Genomic DNA, 23,491 nt, shown 5'->3' on the forward strand with positions numbered 1-23,491 from the left:
AGATTCCATGCTCCTGGATAGGAAGAACAAATATTGTTAAAATGTTGATACTACCCAAAGCAATCTACATATTCAATGCAATTCCTATCAAAATAACACCAGCATTCTTCACAGAGCTAGAACAAATAAGCCTAAAAATTGTATGGAACCAGAAAAGAACCTGAATAGCCAAAGCAATCTTGAAAAAGAAAACCAAAGCAGGAGGCATCACAATCCTGGACTTCAAGCTATACTTCAAAGCTGTAATCTTCAAGACAGTATGGTACTGGCACAAGAACAGACACTCAGATCAATGCAACAGAATACAGAACCCAGAAATGGACCCACAAACATATGGCCAACTAATCTTTGACAAAGCAGGAAAGAATATCCAATGGAATAAAGAAAGTCTCTTCAGCAAGTGGTGCTGGGAAAACTGGACAGAGACATTAAGAAGAATGAACCTGGACCACTTTCTTACACCATACACAAAAATAAACTCAAAAAGGATGAAAGACTTAAATGTAAGACAGGAAGCCATCAAAATCCTCGAGGAGAAAGCAGGCAAAAACCTCTTTGATCTTGGCCACAGCAACTTCTTACTCAACACGTCTCCAGAGGCAAGGGAAACAAAAGCAAAAATGAACTACTGGGATGTCATCAAGATGAAAAGCTTCTGCACAGTGAAGGAAACAGTCAGCAAAACTAAAAGGCAACCAACAGAATGGGAGAAGATATTTGCAAACGACATATCAGATCAAGGGTTAGTCTCCAAAATCTACAAAGAACTTATCAAACTCAACACCCAAAAAACAAATAATCCAGTGAAGAAATGGGCCAAAGACATGAATAGACACTTCTCCAAAGAAGACATCCAGATGGCCAACTGACACATGAAAAAATGTTCAATATCACTCATCATCAGGGAAATACAAATCAAAACCACAATGAGATACCACCTTACACCTGTCAGAATGTCTAACATTAACAACTCAGGCAACAACAGATGTTGGCGAGGACGCAGAGAAAGAAGATATCTTTTGCATTGTTGGTGGGAATGCAAACTGGTGCAGCCACTCTGGAAAACAGTATGGAGGTTCCTCAAAAAATTAAAAATAGAACTACCCTACAACCCAGAAATTGCACTACTAGGCATTTATCCAAGGGATACAGGTGTGCTGTTTCGAAGGGACACATGAACCCCCATGTTTATAGCAGCACTATCAACAATAGCCAAAGTATGGAAAGAGCCCAAAGGTCCATCAATGGATGAATGGATAAAGAAGATGTGGTGTATATATACACAATGGAGTATTACCCAGCAATCAAAAAGAATGAAATCTTGCCATTTGCAACTACATGGATAGAACTGGAGGGTATTATGCTAAGTGAAATTAGTCAGTCAGAGAAAGACAAAAATCATATGACTTCACTCATATGAGAACTTTAAGAGACAAAACAAATGAACATAAGGGAAGGGAAACAAAAATAACATAAAAACAGGGAGGGGGACAAAACAGAAGAGACTCATAAATATGGAGAACACTGAGGGTTACAGGAGGGGTTGTGGGAGGGGGGGAAGGGCTAAATGGGTAAGGGGCAATAAGAATCTACTCCTGAAATCATTGTTGCACTATATGCTAACCAATTTGGATGTAAATTTTTTAAAAAATTAAAAATAAAATAAAAAAGATTCTGGAATCAAGAATGTCATTTAAAATAGATAACTGAAGTTTAATTCTAAGTTGATCACACACTTCCTTTTACATAACCATCCTCATCCCATCTCCCAAACATACACAGAAATACACACTACTCTTCTGCATCTTTTCTTGAGTCCACTAAGGTATCCTATATCTCTAATAGATTCCCCTTTCTCAGGGAAGTCTTGTTCACATCAATTCTGCTTCGTCCTCTCTCTGCAGCATTTAGGAAGTTGAAAACAGAGAAGGAAGATGAGGATAAGTTTAAAACACAAATTTAAATGATGATAAGAATATTGGGAGAATCCTCTATTTTTTAGCAGTAAAAAATGATTGCATACTAAACATATCACTTCAAATGCTCTGTTGAGAATTCAATAATCCATTGCTATAAAAAGTTTGCCAAATCAAAAAATATTTGAAATTTCCAAAAGAGAGATCTTTACTAAAAAAAAATCATAAGCACATACGTTATTTCAACCATGTAAAAATAAACTCTGAAAGAGTCAAACACTGAGGGGATAAATGGAATAGATGTGCAATGAATCACTGTTGAATTTTCATCATTTCAGGTGTCAATTTACACATTTTTCCTATCTCTGTCTTCCTGGGTATAATGCAAGTGCTGATCTTCCTTTACTTGAGCTACTCCAGCCATCACCCTGGAGATATTTAACACTGAGACATCCTTCCTGTTAGATGGTTTAAGGAAGGAGTTGCTAGATCTCCAATTCTAACCTGAGCCCCCTTTACCACCTCTCATACCCAGGATGCTATTTCCCAAAATTACCACTAATTTCCTTTCTGAATCTTTTCTCCTTAAGTTCCTAATATTAAGTTCCTGCTTATGAGTTTATAGGAATTTTTCCTTGTTCCCTATTTCAACTTATTGTTCCTAAACTTGTTATTACTAGTCTTGCACCTCCTCCCCCACCCAAAAAACCCTACCCCCTAAGTTTGGAGCCTATACCCAAGGATAGTTAATAATACTAAGTATCCATCAGGCCATGTGCTAGAGGTTTTCCTACAGCATCTTTAAATCCCCACAACCATACTTTAAGGTAGGTACCATTATTAGCCTTATGCAAGTGAGGAAAGCGAAACCCAAAGGTTGGGTAACTTGCCTAGACTTTCCAGGCAGGCTAGGAAGTGGCAGGGTCACTGCTGTCTGACACTATTTTTTTTAATATAATTTATTGTCAAATTGGCTAACATACAGTGTGTAAAGTGTGCTCTTGGTTTTTGGGGTAGATTTTCATGGTTCATTGCTTACACACAACACCCAGTGCTCATCCCAACAAGTGCCTTCCTCAACGCCCATCACTCGTTGACACTATTTAAGGAATTAAATGTACCACAGTATAATGGGTTTCAATAAATTAATGTCTTGGCTAGAGGCCAGACAGTGAGAGTGATCATTGAGTCAACAGACCACATGATGTTCCTAATCTGTCTAGGACCTCCCAGTCTTGGGTGGAAGGGACAGCACCTGCTCAAGAGAGACCTGAGTATCTGGGTGTGTGACAGTGGCAAGTACAGGGAAGGGAACCTAGCCCATCCAAGGAAAGGTATTACCCAGGTTAGTCCATAAATGGGGCAGCTCGGATACAAAAGCAGAATCTAAGGTTAATTCTAATATCAGTAAATCAAGAAAAACAGTGTTAACTTCATAATTTTTGGTTTAGCCAAATGTTTAGACAAGCTAATCCAAAAACTTAATGCCCACACAGGAAATCCAATTTATGTGATGTCTGCATTGTCAGGACTGGGTTGGACAAAGGTCAGAAGGGCTCCTTAAAGGAATTTGACCAGCTGCTGACCATCTTCTCAGTGCTGGTTTGATCCAATCTCATTTCCCCCTTCACTCCCTCCTTTCAGAATCACAGTTAAATCAATCTCAACTTTGGAAGATTCTTTATTGTTTTAAATCTACAGTATATTCAGAGTAAGGGGAAAAGACAAGATTTCAGTTCTTTGAATATGATATGTATGTGTGTGTGTATGTGTGTGTGTATTCATATATGAAACTGAACTAAAATACTCTATTTGGTGCAAGATAAATACACTTGCACTCACTTATTTAGGCAATATGTAGTTACAAACTAAATTTAACATCAATTCTCAAACCTTGGGTTGAATAAGAGCACCCTCCTCAGGCCACAGCTAACTTATTGAATTATATTAAGTGCTAAACTGTCACTTAGCTTCCAAGATGAGGAAGTGGTGCAACAGTAACTGAAAATTGCAGAAGTATTTGCCAGCCATCCCATAATTACCCCCCAAATTCTCATTTAATAAAGGCAATTGCTGGGCAACGTTTTGTATGTAGATTGAGAAAAGAACACTAAAGTCAACATGTTTTCTTTCAGTTTCCGCCACTAACTATGTGACCTTGAGTAAGTTCATGAGCCTCTCTTAGCTTTCATTTACTTATCTCTAAGATGGGTATAACCCTTACTAAGTCTGCCTCAGTAGGGTCAAATAAGATACACCTCAAAGTACTTTGTAAGATACAAAGCAATTTGAAAAAAAAAGAAAATACAAAGCAATTATAGGTGTCAGGTATTATTAGTATTAATGACATAGCATAAGCACTCACTTCATTTTGTCCGGATATAGAACACAGTACTTGACAAAAAAGACATTTGTTATTTCTGTATAATAGATATCAACTCATTTAAAAAGTGAATAAAATCTTCAATTATTGAAAAAAAAGCACTGTAGAGGATCTTTGCTACATGTAGGGATGTGTGCTTCAGACTCACATCTTAAGTAATCTACTTGCTACCTCTTTGTCAAGGCTTTGAATCATTTAAATTAGAGATCAGTGTCAACAAAGATTCATTCAGCATCAGAGGTAGGGCACTGTGTTAGGAATTCAAAGAGAGCTCAGTGAAAAGCACTGAATTTGTATTTAAATCTTAGATGCTAGGAAGCACCTCAAGAGATCATCTAATGTACCAAGTAAATTTCTTTTACATCTCCTGTGTCAGAGAAAGATTTCAAAGGATAAAAATCTGTTAATTATGATTAACCTCTAAAAAGTGTGGTTAAAGGTAGGACCATCACATCTATATTGTTTAAAAGTTTTAGGGGCGCCTGGGTGGCTCAGTTGGTTAAGTGTCTGACTTTGGCTCAGGTCATGATCTCCCGGTTTGTGGGTTTGAGCCCCGCATCGGGCTCTGTGCTGACAGCTCAGAGCCCAGAGCCTGTTTCAGATTCTGTGTCTCCCTCTCTCTATTCCCATCCCCCACTCACACTCTGTCTCCCTCTGTCTCAAAAATAAATAAACATTAAAAAATTTTTTTAATAAAATAAAAAGTTTTAAATAATAAATGCATGTTTCCTTGTCATTTAAGGAATCAAACAAAATGATTTGGAAAAGCTGGCAAACTTTTGTTTAAAGACTGAAGCCAAAAAGTATAGTCAAAGCCTTGTTTTCAAAGAACATTCTAGAGATAATGACACCCTGCCTAACACAAGACTTCAGACTCCTTAGCTTGATTCTCACCTTTAACAAGTTAAAAAACAATGTATCTTGCACAGTTTTAAATGAAATATCTAATTTTTTTCACCATAATTCTAAATGTCTTCAAAGGATGTAATTTTTGGCATGCTGTAAATATTGATATGTTTACTTGTATACAATTGAATGTAAATATAATGATTTCATACCATTTATCACATATTAATAAACAAGCTCTTTTTTAAATGCTGAAAATGATATGTCATTTAGGTTTGTCTCTTAACTCTGACTGAACCAATCAAAGTTCAGTGCAAGAAACAGAAGCCCAGAAGCCCCATGGGTGCCTGGCTGCTCAGCCAGTGGAACTCTTGATCTCGGGGTTTTGAGTTTGAGCCCCATGTTGGGTATAGAGATTACTTTAGAAATAAATAAATACAAAAAAAATTTTTTTAAAGAAACAGAAGCCCCTCAAGGCCTTTCAGGCGGAAAGAAATTCACTATGGAGAATCAGGTTCATACAAAATCACCAGAACAAGTTCTAAGTAGGCTTCCCAAAGTCCAGTCTGGGCAAATCGAGAGACAGAAGGTTAAAAGCCTAGTTTCCTAGGGCTGGCGTGCAGGTGGAGAGAGTGACTGCTTTTGTTGTTGTTGTTTTTAAAGTTTATTTATTTATTTTCAGAGAGAAAAAGATAGCAAATAGGAGAGGGGTAAAGGGAGAGGGAGACAGAGAATCCCAAGCAGGCTCCACACCATCAGTGCAGAGCCCAACGCAGGGCTCAAATTCACCAACCATAAGACCATGACCTGAGCCAAAATCAAGAGTCCAACACTTAACCCACCTGAGCCACCCAGGCACGCCCCAAGAGTGATTGTTAATAGGGTAGTAGCTTCACTGGAACACAGCCCTGTCCTTTCAGGTATTGTCTGCAGCCACTTTTACACTATAAGGGAGAATTGAGTAGTTGTGACACAGACTGTATGATCCTCAAAGTCTGAAATATTTACTATCTGGCCCTTTAAGAAAAAGTTTGCCAACCTCCCTTTTATTCAAAGATGGAGTGTTGAACTGTCAGAAAAAAATATGTAACTTTTCACCTTCTCTTCTTGAAATGAAGCAAAACAAGCACCCAGGGCACAGAATGAGACACTGGGGAAAGCAAATCCTCACCAAGCTGTTTCTCACTAATTAGAATTGTAGGGGCACCCTAGGTGGCTCAGTCAGTTAAGTCCCCGACTCTTGATTTCAGCTCAGGTCATGATCTCACGGTTTGTGGGCTCGACCCCATGTCCAGCTCTGTGCTGACAGTACAGAGCCCACCTGGGATCCTCTGTCTGCCCCTCCCCTGCACTTGCGTACACTCTCTCTCTCAAAAATAAACTTTAAAAAAAATTGTAAAAATACAAGAATGGCCTTCCTTGCAGGTTGGAATTTCCCAGCATGCTTCTTACAAACTTTAAACATTTGAAATCTAAGAGAGATAAACAGTAGTTTTATTTTTTAATGGTAATATTTATAGTACACCAGAAATTGTATCCTTTACAACTATTTAAACTTATGATGAAAAAATTTTAGATGTAAATTTAAAAATGTATGTGGAGGGGCATCTGGTTGCTCAGGCAGTTAACTGTCCAACTTTGGCTCAGGTCATGATCTCACGGTTCATGAGTTTGAGCCCATGTCGGGCTCTGTGCTGACAGCTCAGAGCCTGGAGCCTGCTTCAGATTCTGTTTCTCACTCTCTCTCTCTGCTCCCCCCACCCCCTTCCCCACCCCAGCTCACACTGTGTCTCTCTCTCAAAAAAATAAATAAATAAACCTTAAAAAATTGTTTTTACTGTATGTGGAGAACATGGCTGCTTTTGTTTCAAAATTTTTATAGAGGACAGGCAAACAAAAAAGTTAAAGGCCACTGGCCTAAAGAAGAAAGTCATCTTTGATTTTAACCAAGAATCCTAGGTGGAGTTATAAACTCCTCCTCCCCAATTGGAATTCCCATAAAAGTTAGCTATCTTCTTTTATTATTTTTTAGAGCTTATTTATTTTTTAATTTACATCCAAATTTACATCCAATTTACATTAGCATATAGTGCAACAATGATTTCAGGAGTAGATTCCTTAGTGCCCCTTACCCATTTAGCCCATCCCCCCCTCCCACACCCCATCCAGTAACCCTCAGTTTGTTCTCCATAATTATGAGTCTCTTCTGTTTTATCCCCTCCGTTTTTATATTATTTTGTTTCCCTTCCCTTATGTTCATCTGTTTTGTCTCTTAAAGTCCTCACATGAGTGAAGTCTTATGATATTTGTCTCTCTCTGACTAATTTCGCTTAGTACAATACCCTCTAGTCCCATCCGCTAGTTGCAAATGGCAAGATTTCATTCTTTTTGATTGCCGAGTAATACTCCATTGTATATATCTATACCACATCTTCTTTATCCATTCATCCATCGATGGACATTTGGGCTCTTTCCATACTTTGGCTATTGTTGATAGTGTTGCTATAAACATTGGGGTGCATGTGTCCCTTTGAAACAACACACTTGTATCCCTTGGATAAATGCCTAGTAGTGCAATTGCTGGGTCGTAGGGTAGTTCTATTTTTAGTTTTTTGAGGAACCTCCATACTGTTTTCCAGAGAGGCTGCACTAGCTTGCATTCCCATTCTTTTATTATTTTTTTAAATGTTTGTTTATTTTGAGAGAAAGAGAGATAGAGAGTGAGTGGGGGAGGGGCAGAGAGCGAATCCCAAGCAATCTCTGTGCTGCCAGTGTGGAACCTGATGCAGGGCTCAATCCCACAACGCTGGGATTATGACATGAGGCAAAATCAAAAGTCAGATGCTTAAATGACTGAGCCACACAGATGCCCTGATCTTCTTTTATCATTATTAAGGCACCCAGTGCCTCTGTTCGTTCAGTATATCGCATTACAGAGGTTTCCAGAAGAAAAAATTTTTGTACGAGTTATTCTGTGTATGGATACATAAGTGAAAAGGAAACTAACATTTATTGAACATCTATCATTTGCCAGATTCTCTGTATAAATTATCTCATTAATTCCTCATAATTATACTGTAAGGTACATATTATTATATTAATCCTATTTTTCAGCTACAAAACAAAGCTGATGCCAAGTGCATTTAGGTAATAAACCCATACAAGCCAATATGCAGCAAAACTAGGACATGAAACATGAACCCAAGACTGACACAAAGCCCATGTACTTTCTACTCCTTACACTGTTTGACTCCGCTTTCTTATACCACAGGCCTATGTTTACATGTATCTGAATCCATGACATGCAAGGATTCTGGAACCTATAGTGATAATACTTAGTTCCTAACAGTCCTTGGTACTTAGTTCCCCTTCAATCATTAGTTAGGAGCAAACTACGTAACAACAAGTGGGACACCAGCACCAGGCACTCCAAGCAGATGCCAATATAAAGACAGGTATGGCTATACCTGGGTTTACCAGCGGAATATCAGCCCTGACTGTACCTAAAACCACAGGATTTTTAGAAAAATTGAAAAGGATAAACCTGCTGAACCACCTCACTTTTAGATAAAGAAGCTAAAAATTAAGAGATTAAGGTCTTGCCGTATGTGACACCATCAGTTTTTGGCTGGGCCAAATTAGAACGCCAGTCTCCAGAATCTCCCATATTTTAACGACTGATTGGTGAGTATGAAAATAACTGACATAACTCTGCTTTCTTTCTTTTGGAATCTGAAAGAACTCTAGGTAGCTTCGTGTTTACAATCAGTCTCCAGTGCTAGAGCATGAGCATTTCAGGATGCCTTCAAATAAGCAATTAAAGGTTGAAAATAAGTCTGTGAATATCTGTTAAATGATGCCAGTCCTGATACCTGTCCTACTTCTCTTCCTTTTCTACCTCATCATCCACTGCTTGCATGTTACCTGTGGAGAACAGTGCATCTTACAGAACATGCAAAAAACCTGGAGATCTTGTTAAATTGCAGTCTGATTCAGTAGATCTAGGGTGAGGGCCAAGATTCTACATTTTTCATAAGTTCCCAAGTGCAAGTGATACCAGTGTTGCCACACTTTGAGTAGGAGGACTTAGACAAAATTGCATAAGGAGAATTACTTTACACAAGGATTTTTCTAAATTAAACAAAAAGAAAAAAAAGATTAGATGGTGTTCAGGATTACCCAAATTAAGACAATTTCTAAAATCTCTATTTTTGAGTATTGAACTCTAACCACTAAGCAAGTAGCTTCATCTGATGTGCTGGGAAATGAATTATCACACCTCTTTGGGGGGGGGGATATTATCTCTTATACTTTAAGAGATTACATTAGCTCTTTTACTTTAATAAAAGTAACAATGCTGCCTAGAAGAATATCTACTGGAAATGTGTGCTGCGTTTTTCTCATGGCAAGGAATTCATGAGATTCTACTACTTTTTTGCTTAGCTTATTACTTTACACTGCTTTCTAAAAACAACTCCACCACCAAGTGGACAATACAAAAATTATGTGATACAATATTCAGGCTTTTTCCAATTCCATCCTTCAATTTCACCGGTTAGTGAAAGATTATTAATTCTGAGCTAATTAAGAGAACTCCAGCAGGACTCCCTAATTCAAGACAGACACCCTAAAAGATAAACCGTATCAAAGAATCCTTTTCTAGTACCTTTTAAACAATGACATCTGAACAGAACTGACCCTGCTAATTAGGAATGTAACACAACAAGTAAATATTTCCCCCATGGACACCAATGATTAGAATACACAGTTAAAGCAGTTTTCTAACATATAAAATCATGCTAAATATTAATTCACAACCACAGATCTTGAACAATGAAAGCAACATGGTTTCCACTGCTTTTATCTTGGGTTCTTGCAATCCTATGCCTACTTCAAAAACCGGGAAACAGAAACGAGCAACCTAATAGGGAAATACAATAGTGGGAGCACCAAGGCCCTCCCACTGTGAGGAGTGTATCGTGCCCCTCCCCTGGACTCTGTCATGTCATTTATTCTGGCCAACAGGATATCAGCAGATGTAACACAAGCAGAAGCTTGGAAAAAGCTTGCTTGACTGAGTTTATTTATTCCTGCTTCTCTGCTATCACATGAGAACATGACTTGGATAGTCTTCTGTATTTATCTATTTATAGAATTTGTACTTAGGATCTTTACTCCCATAAATAATTCCCCTCTAAGTATCTTTTTTAGCTATATCCTATATTTTGACATGTTGTATTTTCACTTTCATTCATCTGAAAGTATGGATGTATTACTCTTGTGATTTCCTACTTTAACCCACTGGTTATTTTAGGAATGTGTTATTTAATTTTCATATATTTCATATATATTTTCCCAAAGTTCCTTCTGTTATTGATTTCTAATTATATTGATTTATGGTTATAGAACATATTTTGTAATGATTTCAATCCTTTTAAACTTATGGAGGCTTTTTTATGGCCCAATGTATGGTCTATCCTGTAGAATGTTCCATTTGCACTTGAGAAGAATATGCATTCTGTTTGGGGATGGGGTGTCCTAGAGTTGTCTATTAGTCTAGTTGGTGTATCATGTTATACAATTTTTCTATTTCCTTGTTATCTGCCTCCTTATTCTACCTATTAGTGAAAGTGAGGCATTGAAGTCCCAACTATTATTTTTCAATTTCCTATTTTCTCCTTCAATTCTGGGAGTTTTTAATTCATACAATGGGACACTCTGTTGTTATATGCATGGATGCTTTCGTCTTCCTGATGTATTGCCCCTTTAATCATTATAAAACATCCTCTTTGTCTCTAGTAACATTTTTGTCTGAGTCTATTTGCCTCACATTAGTATACCTACACCACCTCTTTGATTGCTATTTACATAGTATATCTTTTTTCATCCTTTTACTTTCAAACTATTTGTGTCTTTTAATTTAAAGTGAGTCTCTTACAGACAGCATACAGTTGATCATGTTTTTTAATTCATCCTACCAGTCTCTGCCTTTAATTTGGAGAGTATAATACATTTATATTTAATTACTGATAAGATTTACATCTCCCATTTTGCTATTTGTTTTCTACTCTGATTTTTTTAGCTCCTTGATTTCTCTGATATTGCTTTCTTTTGTATTAAAATAGACATTTCTGGTGTACTATTTTAACTCCCTTGTCAATTCTTTTATTATATATTTTTGGGTTAGTTTCTTACTAGTTGCCCTGGTGATTACCAGTAACATCTTAATTTATAACAATCTGGTTCTGATTAGTACCAACTTAATTGCAATAGCTTTTTTTTTTTAATTTTTTTTAACATTTTATTTATTTTTGAGACAGAGAGAGACAGAGCATAAACGGGGGAGGGGCAGAGAGAGAGGGAGACACAGAATTGGAAGCAGGCTCCAGGCTCTGAGCCATCAGCCCAGAGCCCAATGCGGGGCTCGAACTCACGGACTGCGAGATCGTGACCTGAGCTGAAGTCGTACACTTAACCGACTGAGCCACCCGGGCGCCCCTCAATAGTATATTTTAAAAATTGCTCTAAATGGCTCCATTACCCTCCACTCTTCTGTTATTATCAAAAACTAGATCTGTGTACATTGTGCGCTCATCAACATACATTTATAGTTATAACTTTATGCAGTTAAATCAGATATGGGGGGAGGAGTAACAAACAAAAGCTACATTTATATTATCATTTAACTATGTGTTTACTGGTGTTATTTCTTCATGTGAATTTGAGTTACTATATAGTGTTCATTTAATTTTTCTTACAGGGCAGATCTGCTAATGAAGAATTCTCTCAGTTCCTGTTTATCTGGCAGTGTTTTTATTTCTTCTTTCCAGACATAGAATTTGTGGCTAACGGTGGTGTTTTTCTTTCTTTTTTTTTTTCCCTTCTCTCTTTCTTTCAGCACTTTGAATATGTCATTCAACTGTCTTCTGGCTTCTATGACTTTTGATGAGAAATCAACTGTTAATGTTATTGAGATTCCTATATGTAATGAATCCTTCTCTCTTGCTATTTTCAAGATTCTTTTTTTAAGTTTATTTATTTATTTTGAGAGAGAGAGAGAAAGCACAAGCAGGAGAGGGGCAGATTGAGAGAGGTGAGAGTGAGAATCCCAAGCAGGCTCAGCACTGCCAGCATGAAGCCCAATGCAGGGATTGGACTCACAAACCATGAGATCATGACTTGAGCCAAAGTCAGACTCTTAACCGACTGAGCCACTCAGGTACCCCCCTTTTCAAGATTCTATCTTTGCCTTCAGATTTCAACAGTTTGATTACACCATGTTTAGGAGTGAATCCCTTTGAGTTTACCCTATGTGGAGTTTTCTGAACTTCCTGGGTGTTTAGATGAATATCTTTCATCAAAGTTGTGAAGTTTTCAACCATTATTTCTTCACGTATTTTTTCTGCCCTTTTCTTGCTCTCCTCTCCTCTGGTATTTCCATTATGCTTATGTTGGTAACATTTGTTGGTGTCCCACTGGTTTGTAAGGCTTTATTCACTTTTGATCATTCTTCTTTCATTCTGTTTCCCAGAATGAATAATATCAATATATCCATCTTCAAATTCCCTATTTCTTTTTTCTGCCTGTTCAACTATTGTTGAGCTCCTGTAGTGATTTTTTTTCATTTCAGTTTTTATACTTTAAACTCCAGAGTTTATATCTGTTTCCTTTGCATAAATCCTATCTCTGTATTGATATTATCTATTTGTTGAAATGTCACTATTATACATTAATTCTTTAGATAGGGTTTGCTTTAGTTCTTTGGAATATCTAAAACAGCTGATTTAAAATCTGTGTCTTGTAAGTCCAACATCTGGGATTCCTTAGGAATGACTTCTATTGATTACTTTTTTCCTCTTATGGAGCATATTTTCTTGTTTATGCGTATGTCTCACGATTTTTTTGATAAGAACTAGACATTTAAGGGGTGCCTGGGTGGCTCAACTGGTTGAGTGTCTGACTTTGGCTCAGGTCATGATCTTGCAGTTCATGAGTTCAAGCCCTGAATCAGGCTTGCTGATGTCACTGTGGAGCCTGCTTCAGATCTTCTGTCCCCCTCTCTCTACCCATCCCCCACTTGCATGAGCGCTCTCTCTCTCTCTCATAAACAAATAAACATTTAAATTTTTTTAAAAAAACAGACATTTAAAATAATACAATGTGACAACTCTGACAGTCAGATCCACCACCCCTACCTTCAGAGTTTAATGTTGCCACTTGCTATACTTAGTTGTTTGTTTAGTGACTTTTCTGAACTAATTTTGTAAAGTCTACATTCTTTGTTATGTTAGCGTCCCTACTTAGTCAGCTAATTGGTCAACTAATGATTGGCCAGAAATATCCTTAAACACCTGGAACTAATAAATCTCCCAGGCTTTGCCGTGAGTAGTTCGGTGTAGTGTTGGAGCATGTCTTTCAAACTCAGCCTTCACTTCCCACTTGCATAAAATTTTAGGGTCAGTCAGACAGGACAGCTTAGGGCCTTCTCACATCTTTCCCAAGTATGCTCAGAGCTCTTCCATGTAACACAGCCTTCTAGATTACCAGGTATATGTCCAAGTTTTTCAAAGCCCTTATGGACAGTGCATTCACCAGCTATTCCTTTTAAGCTTTTGGTTAGTCTATTGTTTGCTCAACTGTTATCCATCATATAAGCATCTACAAGTTAAAACCCTTGCCTGTAATTGTTTTCTGGCAATGTTCCCTGCTGGGGGCGGTGGGGGGGGGGGGGGGGTTAGTTTTTAGCACTGAGTTTTGAGTCAGCCTTGTAAGTGAACTCTTCCAGAGAAGCACTAGACAGATCAGATAATGACAATTTTATGAGAATGGGACTTTGAAAGAGTTCCAAATTCATTCTGCCCTCTCTGGTGGCTGCCAAGCTGCCCCAGGAATGTGGGGTGTTATTTTTTAAGGCTACTACATAACTGGAAAGTGGGTGGTGGGGTTAGGGTAAGTTATAATGCCACAGAGCCCACCATTCTTACTAAGATTCAGACACTTTTCTTGAGTAAATCATTCTTGGGTTGGATCCTTGGGTTAACCAAATAAGCCTTTGGTTAATTTCTAGAGTTCTGAAATTTTAATTCTGAAGGGGTTTTTTTGTTTTTTGTTTTTTTAATGTTTATTTATTATTGAGAGACAGAGAGACACAGAGTGTGAGCAGGGGAGGGGTAGAGAGAGGGGAGACACAGAACCTGAAGTAGGCTCCAGGCTCTGAGCTGTCAGCAGAGCCCGACGCGGGGCTCCAACTCATGAACTGTGAGATCATGACCTGAGCCGAAGTCGGTCACCCAACCAAATGAGACACCCAGGTGCCCCAATTCTGAAGTTTTTTTTAAGTATAGGTGACATATATTAGTTTCAGCTATATAACACAGTGATTCAACAAATATATATGTTATAAAATGAATTCCAAAGAGTTTGTCTTTTTATCATTGCCCTTATGAAGAGGAAAATTTTTGAAGGTCCTTTTTTCTGCCATTTTTGCTGACATTCTCTCATAACCTTTTTTAAGCCAAAAATAATCCAAACCATGGCTAAGTACAAAAGCACTAACAGCCAGACACCAGCATCATGGACATGCAGAGTTAGGAGTTGTGAAGTAATAAAGACATAACAAAAAGCCTGTGAAATTGCCCCATAAGGCCCATTCAGAATATCCACTAATTTCCAACACCTCTCTATCCTCCTTTAATTAAACCTGCTCTTCCTTAAACACCAGCACCAAGATAAATGGGAGTGAGCTAATTCAATCTTATTGATTCCCTGTTTTGTTTAATCACTAGAGTTGCTATTTTGTTTAATTACTAAAGATTGTTTTCTACTATTTCTATTTCAAATACACCTTGACTCAGTTACAATATTTCTGCAGAGAAAAGTGCTCTACATTCCAAACAATCAACTTGTTAACTTTTGAAACCCAACAGGCTTGTTAACAAAGAATTAGCTGTATTCGATTAATGGCTGAAACCCCTAATGTAAAAAAAATAAGTGGTGTAGCTGGTACACTACTCTGAAGGTCTTCAGCTGGATTTCAAAGGATAGAAGAAGAATTAGGAGAATGTGAGGAAAATTATGTGAACAGAAGCTTCAAGCCCAGAATTAGAATAATATGATCTCAGATCAGTGAGCAGATTAACTTGGCTATGGTGGCAATTAATGGGGAGAAGAAGAAGGTTAAAGTTGGGAGATACTGGGGCTGGGAAATACAATAGAAACCATTAAACAACAGGCAGAGAATTTTGTACTTGACTTGTAGGAGAATAGTTCACAACCATTTTATCTCCTCCAATACACCTGAGAGATACGATCACTCCCAGTTACAGTAGTGGGCACAATTCAAGAGATCCTCAAATACAGGGATGAGGTGGTGAGAATCTCTCGCAGGAGGGTGGGGGGAGGGACACGAGAGACTTCAGAAAGTCCCACTTGAGATTCTGCTATTCCTTCATTAACTACTTAACTCATTCCTCCACACCCCCCTTCAGTGGGAATGGGAAGTCAAAGGAGATCTTTGAAGAAAACAGTGCCCTTTTGAAAGTTCTTCGTGACTGTATCTCATTGGAGTAATTGCCTAATTTCCTGAACATTAGACAAGTCTATTTCAGCACTTTCCAAAATGGGATTCATAAAATACTCATCCCATAGATGCCATCTGTTAAAAATGTTCAGTCCATACAAGTTTGGGAAATCCCACATGCATATAATATCCTTTTGCCAGAGATTCACAAACCATATTTATTAGTCTGCTAAAGGATCTAAGAACTTCCACAGTAGAGAAATCTGTTCAATTTTTTTAATGCAGTTTCCACACAGTTACTTGATCATAGATCTTATCCTCACATGTCTATTAACATCCTTGTATTTTCAGAGAAAAAAATGAGAAACACTGGCCTATATTAGCTTCTTTGTGGTTGTTGACATGTCACATGTGGTTCTGCACCTGTCATAAATCTGCTTATGCAAGACAATAAAGCAGGAAGTAACATTTTCTCTACTCTCTAGGAACCCCACTCCCTATTAACCGTTCTGTCCAGTCCTCACTTACCTCTTCAATTCCTCATGCAGAGAAAAATTCAACTCAGCCCTTTCAGTACCACCCCACCACCACCACTACCACCAAGTGGCTTTATTCAGTGGGAATTGTGAATCAAGGCACCTGGGTTCTTCAGTGTTTCTCTGGGACCCACACCAATGTCCATCCCTGAATCTGAACTAAGTAATGAAGCTGCCTAAAAGGGAAACCAGCTTGGAGAACATGATTGCACTTGTGGGTCTTCCTGTGTAATTAACTAGAGGGAAGGGAAGGGTTATGAAAATCTGCTGAGCAAGGGGCAAAAGAAAAGATGAGAACAGGCCTGTCAGGGCCTGAATGAGTTACAAAAGAAAGCAAGGCAGAAGAGAACAAAAGTAAGGAATGACCTTCTTCCTAGCTGTCATTTCCTTCCTCTGTAAAAGTCCTGAGTAGCCTTTTTCATTCTTCCCCAGTACAGCTGCACTGTCTTTCAAAGCTGTGCTCTGTGCTCCCTCTGCTGGCCCTGACACAGCAATTAGATTTAAAACCAACTATAATATAATAGTTACATTTGGGTGTCCTGCAGAGATGTTTGCCATCTACATACCCTCTCTTAAACCTGGCTACACTTCCTAGCAAAGATGAGAATCCAACATCTTTTGTATTAACAACAACAACAAAAAATAAAGGTAGGCGAAGAATGGTTAAATAAATTACTGTACTTCATACTAGGAAACGCAGCCACCTAAATTGTGTCCACCACTGCGTGAGGGGCTAGAGATAAAAAGATCGGTAATACTTGACCTCTGTTCTCAGGAAATTTATTACAGAGGAGAAGCCAACACATAACACATCTGTCAAAAGGAAGAATTCTGGAAAACTTCTGTATCATGTGCCTTGAATTATGATTCGAATATGTTCACTGAATCTATTAAGAGGCAACTCGTATATGCCTGGCTGTGCTTTCTTAAACGTGTATCTTATTGATTTCGTTCCATGACAATATGGACTCATAATGGTCATAACAGCCATCCACACTGAAACACCTCCTGGGGCCAGTCACCATATGCTTTAGGTATGTTAATTCATTTTCTGAATTAAGTTCAGAGATGAGCCTAAGAAAGAAACCGAGGTTCAAAGACACCAAGAGTACACAACTAGAAAGTGGTAAAGTCAGCATTACAATCCAGGTCTGCTTGACTCCAAAGTCCCTTCAATCTCCTTCCACTACACTGTCTTCAATCATCATCCAGTTTCCACAAATGTCATTGCTACCTGAGGTTCCCCTCCACTTAGCTGCTAAATATAATGGAAAGCCTAATATGAGAGTCAGCAATAGTATCCTACTATTGACATGATCTATGTGCCGTGCATGAGGCTCCTGGCCTTAAGGAGTTTACAATACAACAGAGCAGTGGTTATATGTAAATAAATTAAATATGGTTGGTGAAGGATAGAAGCAGAAAAATGTTCACCTTTAGCCCCGAATGTTGACCTATAGCCCACATAGTTCTGACAAGGATCAAATACGTGCTGGTTGCTACATCCTGAAAGGGATTCATGACTGCTTGTGTATCTCACTGATAGTTAACACCAAAATGAATGATAAGCAACAGAGAAATTTTATGAAAGTAGTTTCATGAGTAGAAATTCAAAGAAGATATTTATGATTTAATACTCGCTGCATATCCCCTCCCCCTAGAGCACTGAGCATATAACCACCAGCTTCATTCAGCAAAAGTGCAGCCCTTTCTGCCCATGACTCCCATCCTCATGCAACTTAAATAAACTTACTAAGTTGCACCATACATCTCAAGAATTATTTCTTGGCTGTTGCACTCGATAAAACTGCATCATGGCCAAGAGATGTTCTACATGCCAGAAACAGGGGCACCTGGCTGGCTCAGTTGGTAGAGCATGGGACTTTTAATCTCAGGGTTGGGAGTTCAAACCCCATGTTGAGCATGGAGCCTACTTAAATAATAATAATTATTACTATTATTATTATTATTGCCACAAACTACCAGTTTTAAGTCAAAATGAGGAACAAAGTCTATAAACAAGAATAGTCAAATACCCTAGAATAAACACACAAAAAAATCTATCAAGCCTTTATGAAGAAACTCATAGAGCTCTTACAGGAAGCTATAATAAAGAATAAATAGAAAGTCAACCCATGTTCCTGATAGGAATATTAAATATTGCAAATATATTAATTCTTTCCAATCTGTGAAATTTAAAGCATTTTGAGCTACAGTTATTGAATCACTGTGATATCAGCACAGAAAAGGACATGTATGTCAACTCTAAAATCCAATAAACAATGTTGTGGAAGAATTTAGTTTATGGCAAAAGTGGCGTTTCAAGTAAGTGGCCTGAAACAACTGGCTGTACCTTTGGAAAAACATAAATTTTTACCTCACAAGAGACAAAGAAACAAATCTCAGGTAGATTAAAGACTTAACCATTAAAACAAACAAAAGTAACAGAAGAAAATTAAGGAAATATTTTCATATGGGAACAGGAAAGGAAGCCCTGTCTAAGTTCCAACATCATAATAAAAAACATTATGTTTAACTAAGTAAGAAACAAAAAACAAAAATGTCTGCAAAAGAATAGGCACCAGAAAGAAAAAGGAAATGATAAATCTCAGAAGAAAATATTTGAAATATATGTGATGGTCAAAGAAAGCAACATGTTATGGATTTAAGAACAAAACAGGGGCGCCTGGGTGGTTCAGTCAGGTAAGCATCTGACTTCAGCTCAGGTCATGATCTTGTGATTTGTGAATTCAAGTCCCACGTTGGGCTCTGTGCTGACTCAGAGCCTGGAGCCTGTTTCAGATTCTATGTCTCCCTCTCTCTCTGCACCTTCCCTGCTCACACTCTGTCTCTCTCAAAATAAATAAATAAATAATAAAAACAATTTTTAAAATATTCTTTAAAAAACAGATTTTGGAAAAAACAGTATGCATGTATCACTAATGTTAAATATAAAAATGCATCAAAACAGTGGAATATAAATTAGATTATTACAGTGAGTTTTTTATGGTTTGGTAAAAATAGAAAGACTTTTACTGCCATATCATTTGAATTTCTACAGTAATTACATACTGTAAGAAAAAAATATATAAATATTCTCATTTTGAAGAGCAAGAAGTAAAAGAGGAATAAATCCTTTAGAGGAGAATTTCATTACTAAATAATAATCCTGAATTAATGAGTGCTTGATAGTCTCCAGCTTATGGAATATTTACAAACTCCTCGGTGACCTAAGAAATTGGATAATTTAAAAACTAGTGACTGTTCCATCTGAGAAGATAATCTGTAAAAAGCAATGGCAGTAGGTTCACTAGTCAATGACAGTAGTCATAAAGTCTAAAAGCTTGTTTTAAAAGAAATGAACAATAGTGGGGGTGCGTGGGTGGCTCAGTCGATTAAGCATCCAACTTCTGCTCAGGTCATGAACTCGCGTTTGGTGAGTTCGAGCTCCGCTTCAGGCTCTGTGCTGACAGCTCAGAGCCTGGAGCCTGCTTTGGATTCTGTGTCTCCCTCTCTCTCTGCCCCTCCCCTACTCCTTTTCCCTCTCTCTCTCTCCCTCCCTCCCTCTCTCACTTCCCCTCCCCCAAAATAAACACTTAAATATTTAAAAAAAAAAAAAAAAAAAAAAGGACAATAGTGAATGTCTGATTTCTCCTTCCCACGGATCCAGCTTCTCACCACCCACTCTGCTCCACCCTCAAGGTTTTGTCAAAATATCAAGGGAAAGACAAAAATGCCGGTGATGTTTCATATTACCTGTTGCTTTTCATTCTGTTATTCTCTGCATAAAAATAGAGAACAAAGAAAATGGAGGAGGAGAAGGGGCAGAGGTGGAAGAGCAGGGGAAGAAGGAAAAGATTCTCAGTTCTTAAAGTTTCAAAATAGGTTTTGGAAACTCCCTGAAGAGAGAGTATACGAAAAGTTTTAGGCAGCAGAAGCCAACATTAATGCCATAAATTGGGAAGAATGCCCTGGGTGGTAGGAGGTTCCCCACCTAAACTTGCTGGAGTTTCCACAGGCTGGAAGAGGACAGAGTCCGAAGGAAGCAATCCAATTAGCTAGAGTCCCCACTGGAAGGTGAGGGGTGAGGGAGTGTGGTGATGAGAAAGCTCTCAGTTAATTGGGGACCCAAGGGCTTGCTTCCCAGGTGAGACAGGTCCAAGAGCTGCTTCCCACATGACGACAGAATGACAACACGACGACAGCATGACCGGAGGGGTGGCAGCATGGTGTGTTGGCCAGAGGCCCGAGACAGCCTCTCAAGCCTCCCACCACCTCAGAATGGCATGAGGGAGCAGGGGAAAGTTTTCCTCGCCCCAGGAGGGCTACAAAAGTGGCTGAGAGACAACCAGAGTGGCTGAAGGGGCCTTGAGTTTCCCAGTGCAGTGTGTGAACTGATGACCCGAGACAGAAAACAAACGTTAGCAGCAGGAGCCACCTTAAAGAGACGACTATCACGACTCAGGTCTCCCCCACCACCAAGGCCCTCACACACACACAGATGCCGCCCCTACCCTGGATAGGAAGAAGGGAAGAAGTAAATTTGGAGTTGACTGAGGAAACCTGGCATTGACTAGATTAAGCTTCAGATATCAGGTAAAATGGGGCTCAAAGAAAGATAGAGTTGTATTATAATTTACATTTGGCATTTCTGTGGGCCTGAATTTGTGGCTTGTGCAAACTGAACCCATCACACTTGCTTTACGGGATTGTTTCAATGGGACAAGGTGAGACTGGGATGAGGAAGGCCCCATATACACCCTTTCAACTACCAGATGCATGTTGTCATTACTACAGCTCATGACTTCATTGCCCAGTCTCTTTTGGCTCCACCACTTACCAAACACAAGGGGTGCTGCAATTTGGCCAAGTTTATTCAGCTTATTTTTACTGTAAGCAAGAATATTCCAACGAGGGGCACCTGACTGGCTCAGTCGGTAGAGCTAGCGATCCTTGTGAGTTCTAGCCCCACGTTGGTAGGTGTGGAGATGGCTTAACAGTAAAATCTTAAAAAACAAAACAAATATTCCAACGATTACCTCAGAATTAATGTATTTCATGTTCCTACATACAAATAATGTGACCAATGCTTTTAATTCAGTGACCCCCACCTGTAACACAAGACATTCTCTCTAAGCTGATAAGACACACTGATTCAAGATTTCCTTTATATAGGAGTATACATGATTCAACAAAGCATTTTCCTCAGGAGCTACAGTCCAGACAAGTTTTGCTACCTCCTTGTCAAATCCAATCTGACTGCACTGGGTTAAAATAAGCTCAATTGATTACCTGTCTTCACCTCTGCCAATCACCCCAGAAGGACATCGATTGTTTTTCCTTTAAAGTTATACCACTGGGAGCAAGAAAGTAATTCTCATTAATGTATTTATCACACTAAGGGTGCAATTGCTTATCTACGGTATGCTGAGTATTTTGCCTAATTACTTAAACTTGATGACTTTCCCCATTTTATAGATTAGGAAACTGAGTCTCAGAAAGGCTAAGTTACAATAAAGGCACAGAGTAAATAACAATGCCTATTTTTTTTTTTTTTTTTTTTTTTTTTTTTTTTTTTACTTAAGTGATCTCTACACCCCACGTGGGGCTCAAACTCATGACCCCAAGATCAAGAGTTCCCCGGTCCTCCAAATGACAGGAGGTGGGGGTGGGAACAATGCCTATATTTAATCCAAGTTTGTCTAACTTCTTTTCACTCCACCACGACAACCTGCTAATGAAAATATATGACCTTCTCTTAAGCTTATATTTTAAAAAAGTCTTGTCAGGGAACTCAAGATCTAGAATAACAAGTCATTCTACCACTCCTACCCTCTCACCTCCTGCCCAACCCTACCACACTCACTCATATGCATTCCCTAAATCCACGTGCCACTCTAAACCCTTTACAGAAGCTGTTCCCTCTGTTAACACTGTCCTATCCTTCCCCACTTAGAGAATATCAACCCCTCCTAAACCAGAAGGACACTGGAAGCTTTGCTCCCTCTGCCAAGGACAATTAGCTGCCTCCACTCCAGCTTCTGCAACTCAGTTTATCTTTCCACCGCGGCACACACATGCCACTTGAGGTTGGCGTCTGCCTGCCTATGCCTCTGTAACCACTTGCAGAGTACGAACTCCCAACGCCAGGGGCCAGGGCCTGCACTGTGGGGTTTCAACAAATACTTGCTGAGTTGGTGTATTTTAAGTCAAGGGCTATACTTTACACGTCGTAGACTGTGAATGAATCATAGGTAGGTAAGTACTGTGAAGTAAACTGGCTCTCACCAAAAGATGTTGAGGATAACGACGAAGGAGAAACTTTTCACTCACCCAAAGCCCTCTTTTTACGAAACCCCGCCCCCGTCTCCTCATAGGCTCTGCCCAGACCAGGGACGGCCCCGCCACCCTCCTCGCCAATCGATCGCTCCTCGCGCCTGCGCAAGCACCGCCCGGATCCCCGCCCCAGGTACGGCCCCGAGGCTGTGTCCGGCGGTTAGGTGCGGCGGGAGCCTTTTTTTTAACTGGCCCGCCCGCCATGACGATCACCTACAGCTGTATTGCTAATGGCCGAGCGGTCCTAGCGGAGCTGTCCCTGACCGGCGGCTCCTATCAGGTACCCCTGGGTCCGGACCTCCGCCTTGGCAGGTTCCGCACTTCAAGGGTGGCGCCTGCCGGGTCCGCCCCTCAGGACTCCGCGCTGCCGGGCGGCTGGGAGCCGGCACTGGGACAAGAGGCACCGCCCCGAGAAAGGCCTGCTTCTGGGAGGCTGTGAATCCCGGGCGAGCGCCGGCGCGCTTCCGAACTGCGGAGCCACACGTGCGCCGCCTGGGGGTTGGGGTTGGTGGTGCGCGCGACCCATTTGGCCGCGATGAGTAGCCACGTGCTGCTGCAATTCCGGAGACCCTTAAAAAGATTTTCTCTCCCCTGCGGAGAAATGACTTGCAGTTCAAAACACACTTATTGAACATGTGTTATTTGGTAAAGGTGTTATTTGAAGAGAAAACGGGACCCGGAGTTGCCCATTGATGAGCTCGTTGTCTCTTTATGACCATGGGCTATATACAGTTTGTCCTACAGTGTAAAAAGTCTGCCAGCGGAGATAGGTCGGGATTGCGTCTGTAGCACTCAGGATGGGTGGCCGCTTGCTGACCACAGCGGAGGTGATATTAGGGTGCTTGGCGTAGAAGCCTTCTGAGAGTTAGTGTTAGCCTGGGACGGGAAAGGGAAATGGGGACTCCTGCATTCAGAGGGAACAGCATAGTGTGTTGGGGGAACCTCAAGAACCTCA

At 39.5% G+C, this 23,491-nt stretch overlaps 1 protein-coding gene across 4 annotated transcripts in view; it reads left to right on the plus strand.

The window, feature by feature from the left end:
- The first annotated feature begins 22,675 nt into the window (after positions 1-22,675).
- Positions 22,676-23,491, plus strand: part of LOC132692371 (uncharacterized) — a 34,383-nt gene continuing 33,567 nt past the window's right edge. For 3 of the 4 annotated variants that reach the window (XM_078445986.2, XM_060654767.2, XM_060654768.2), the window contains exon 1: positions 22,676-22,816. In XM_078445986.2, the coding sequence (XP_078302112.1) occupies positions 22,739-22,816 (78 nt within the window). In that variant the 5' untranslated portion in view covers positions 22,676-22,738. The remainder of the gene's footprint in view (positions 22,817-23,491) is intronic. The other variant, XM_060654769.2, reaches the window with a different exon arrangement.

This window comes from Panthera onca, chromosome B1 (assembly GCF_046562875.1).
Source record: "Panthera onca isolate mPanOnc1 chromosome B1, mPanOnc1 haplotype 2, whole genome shotgun sequence".
Taxonomy (NCBI): domain Eukaryota; kingdom Metazoa; phylum Chordata; class Mammalia; order Carnivora; family Felidae; genus Panthera; species Panthera onca.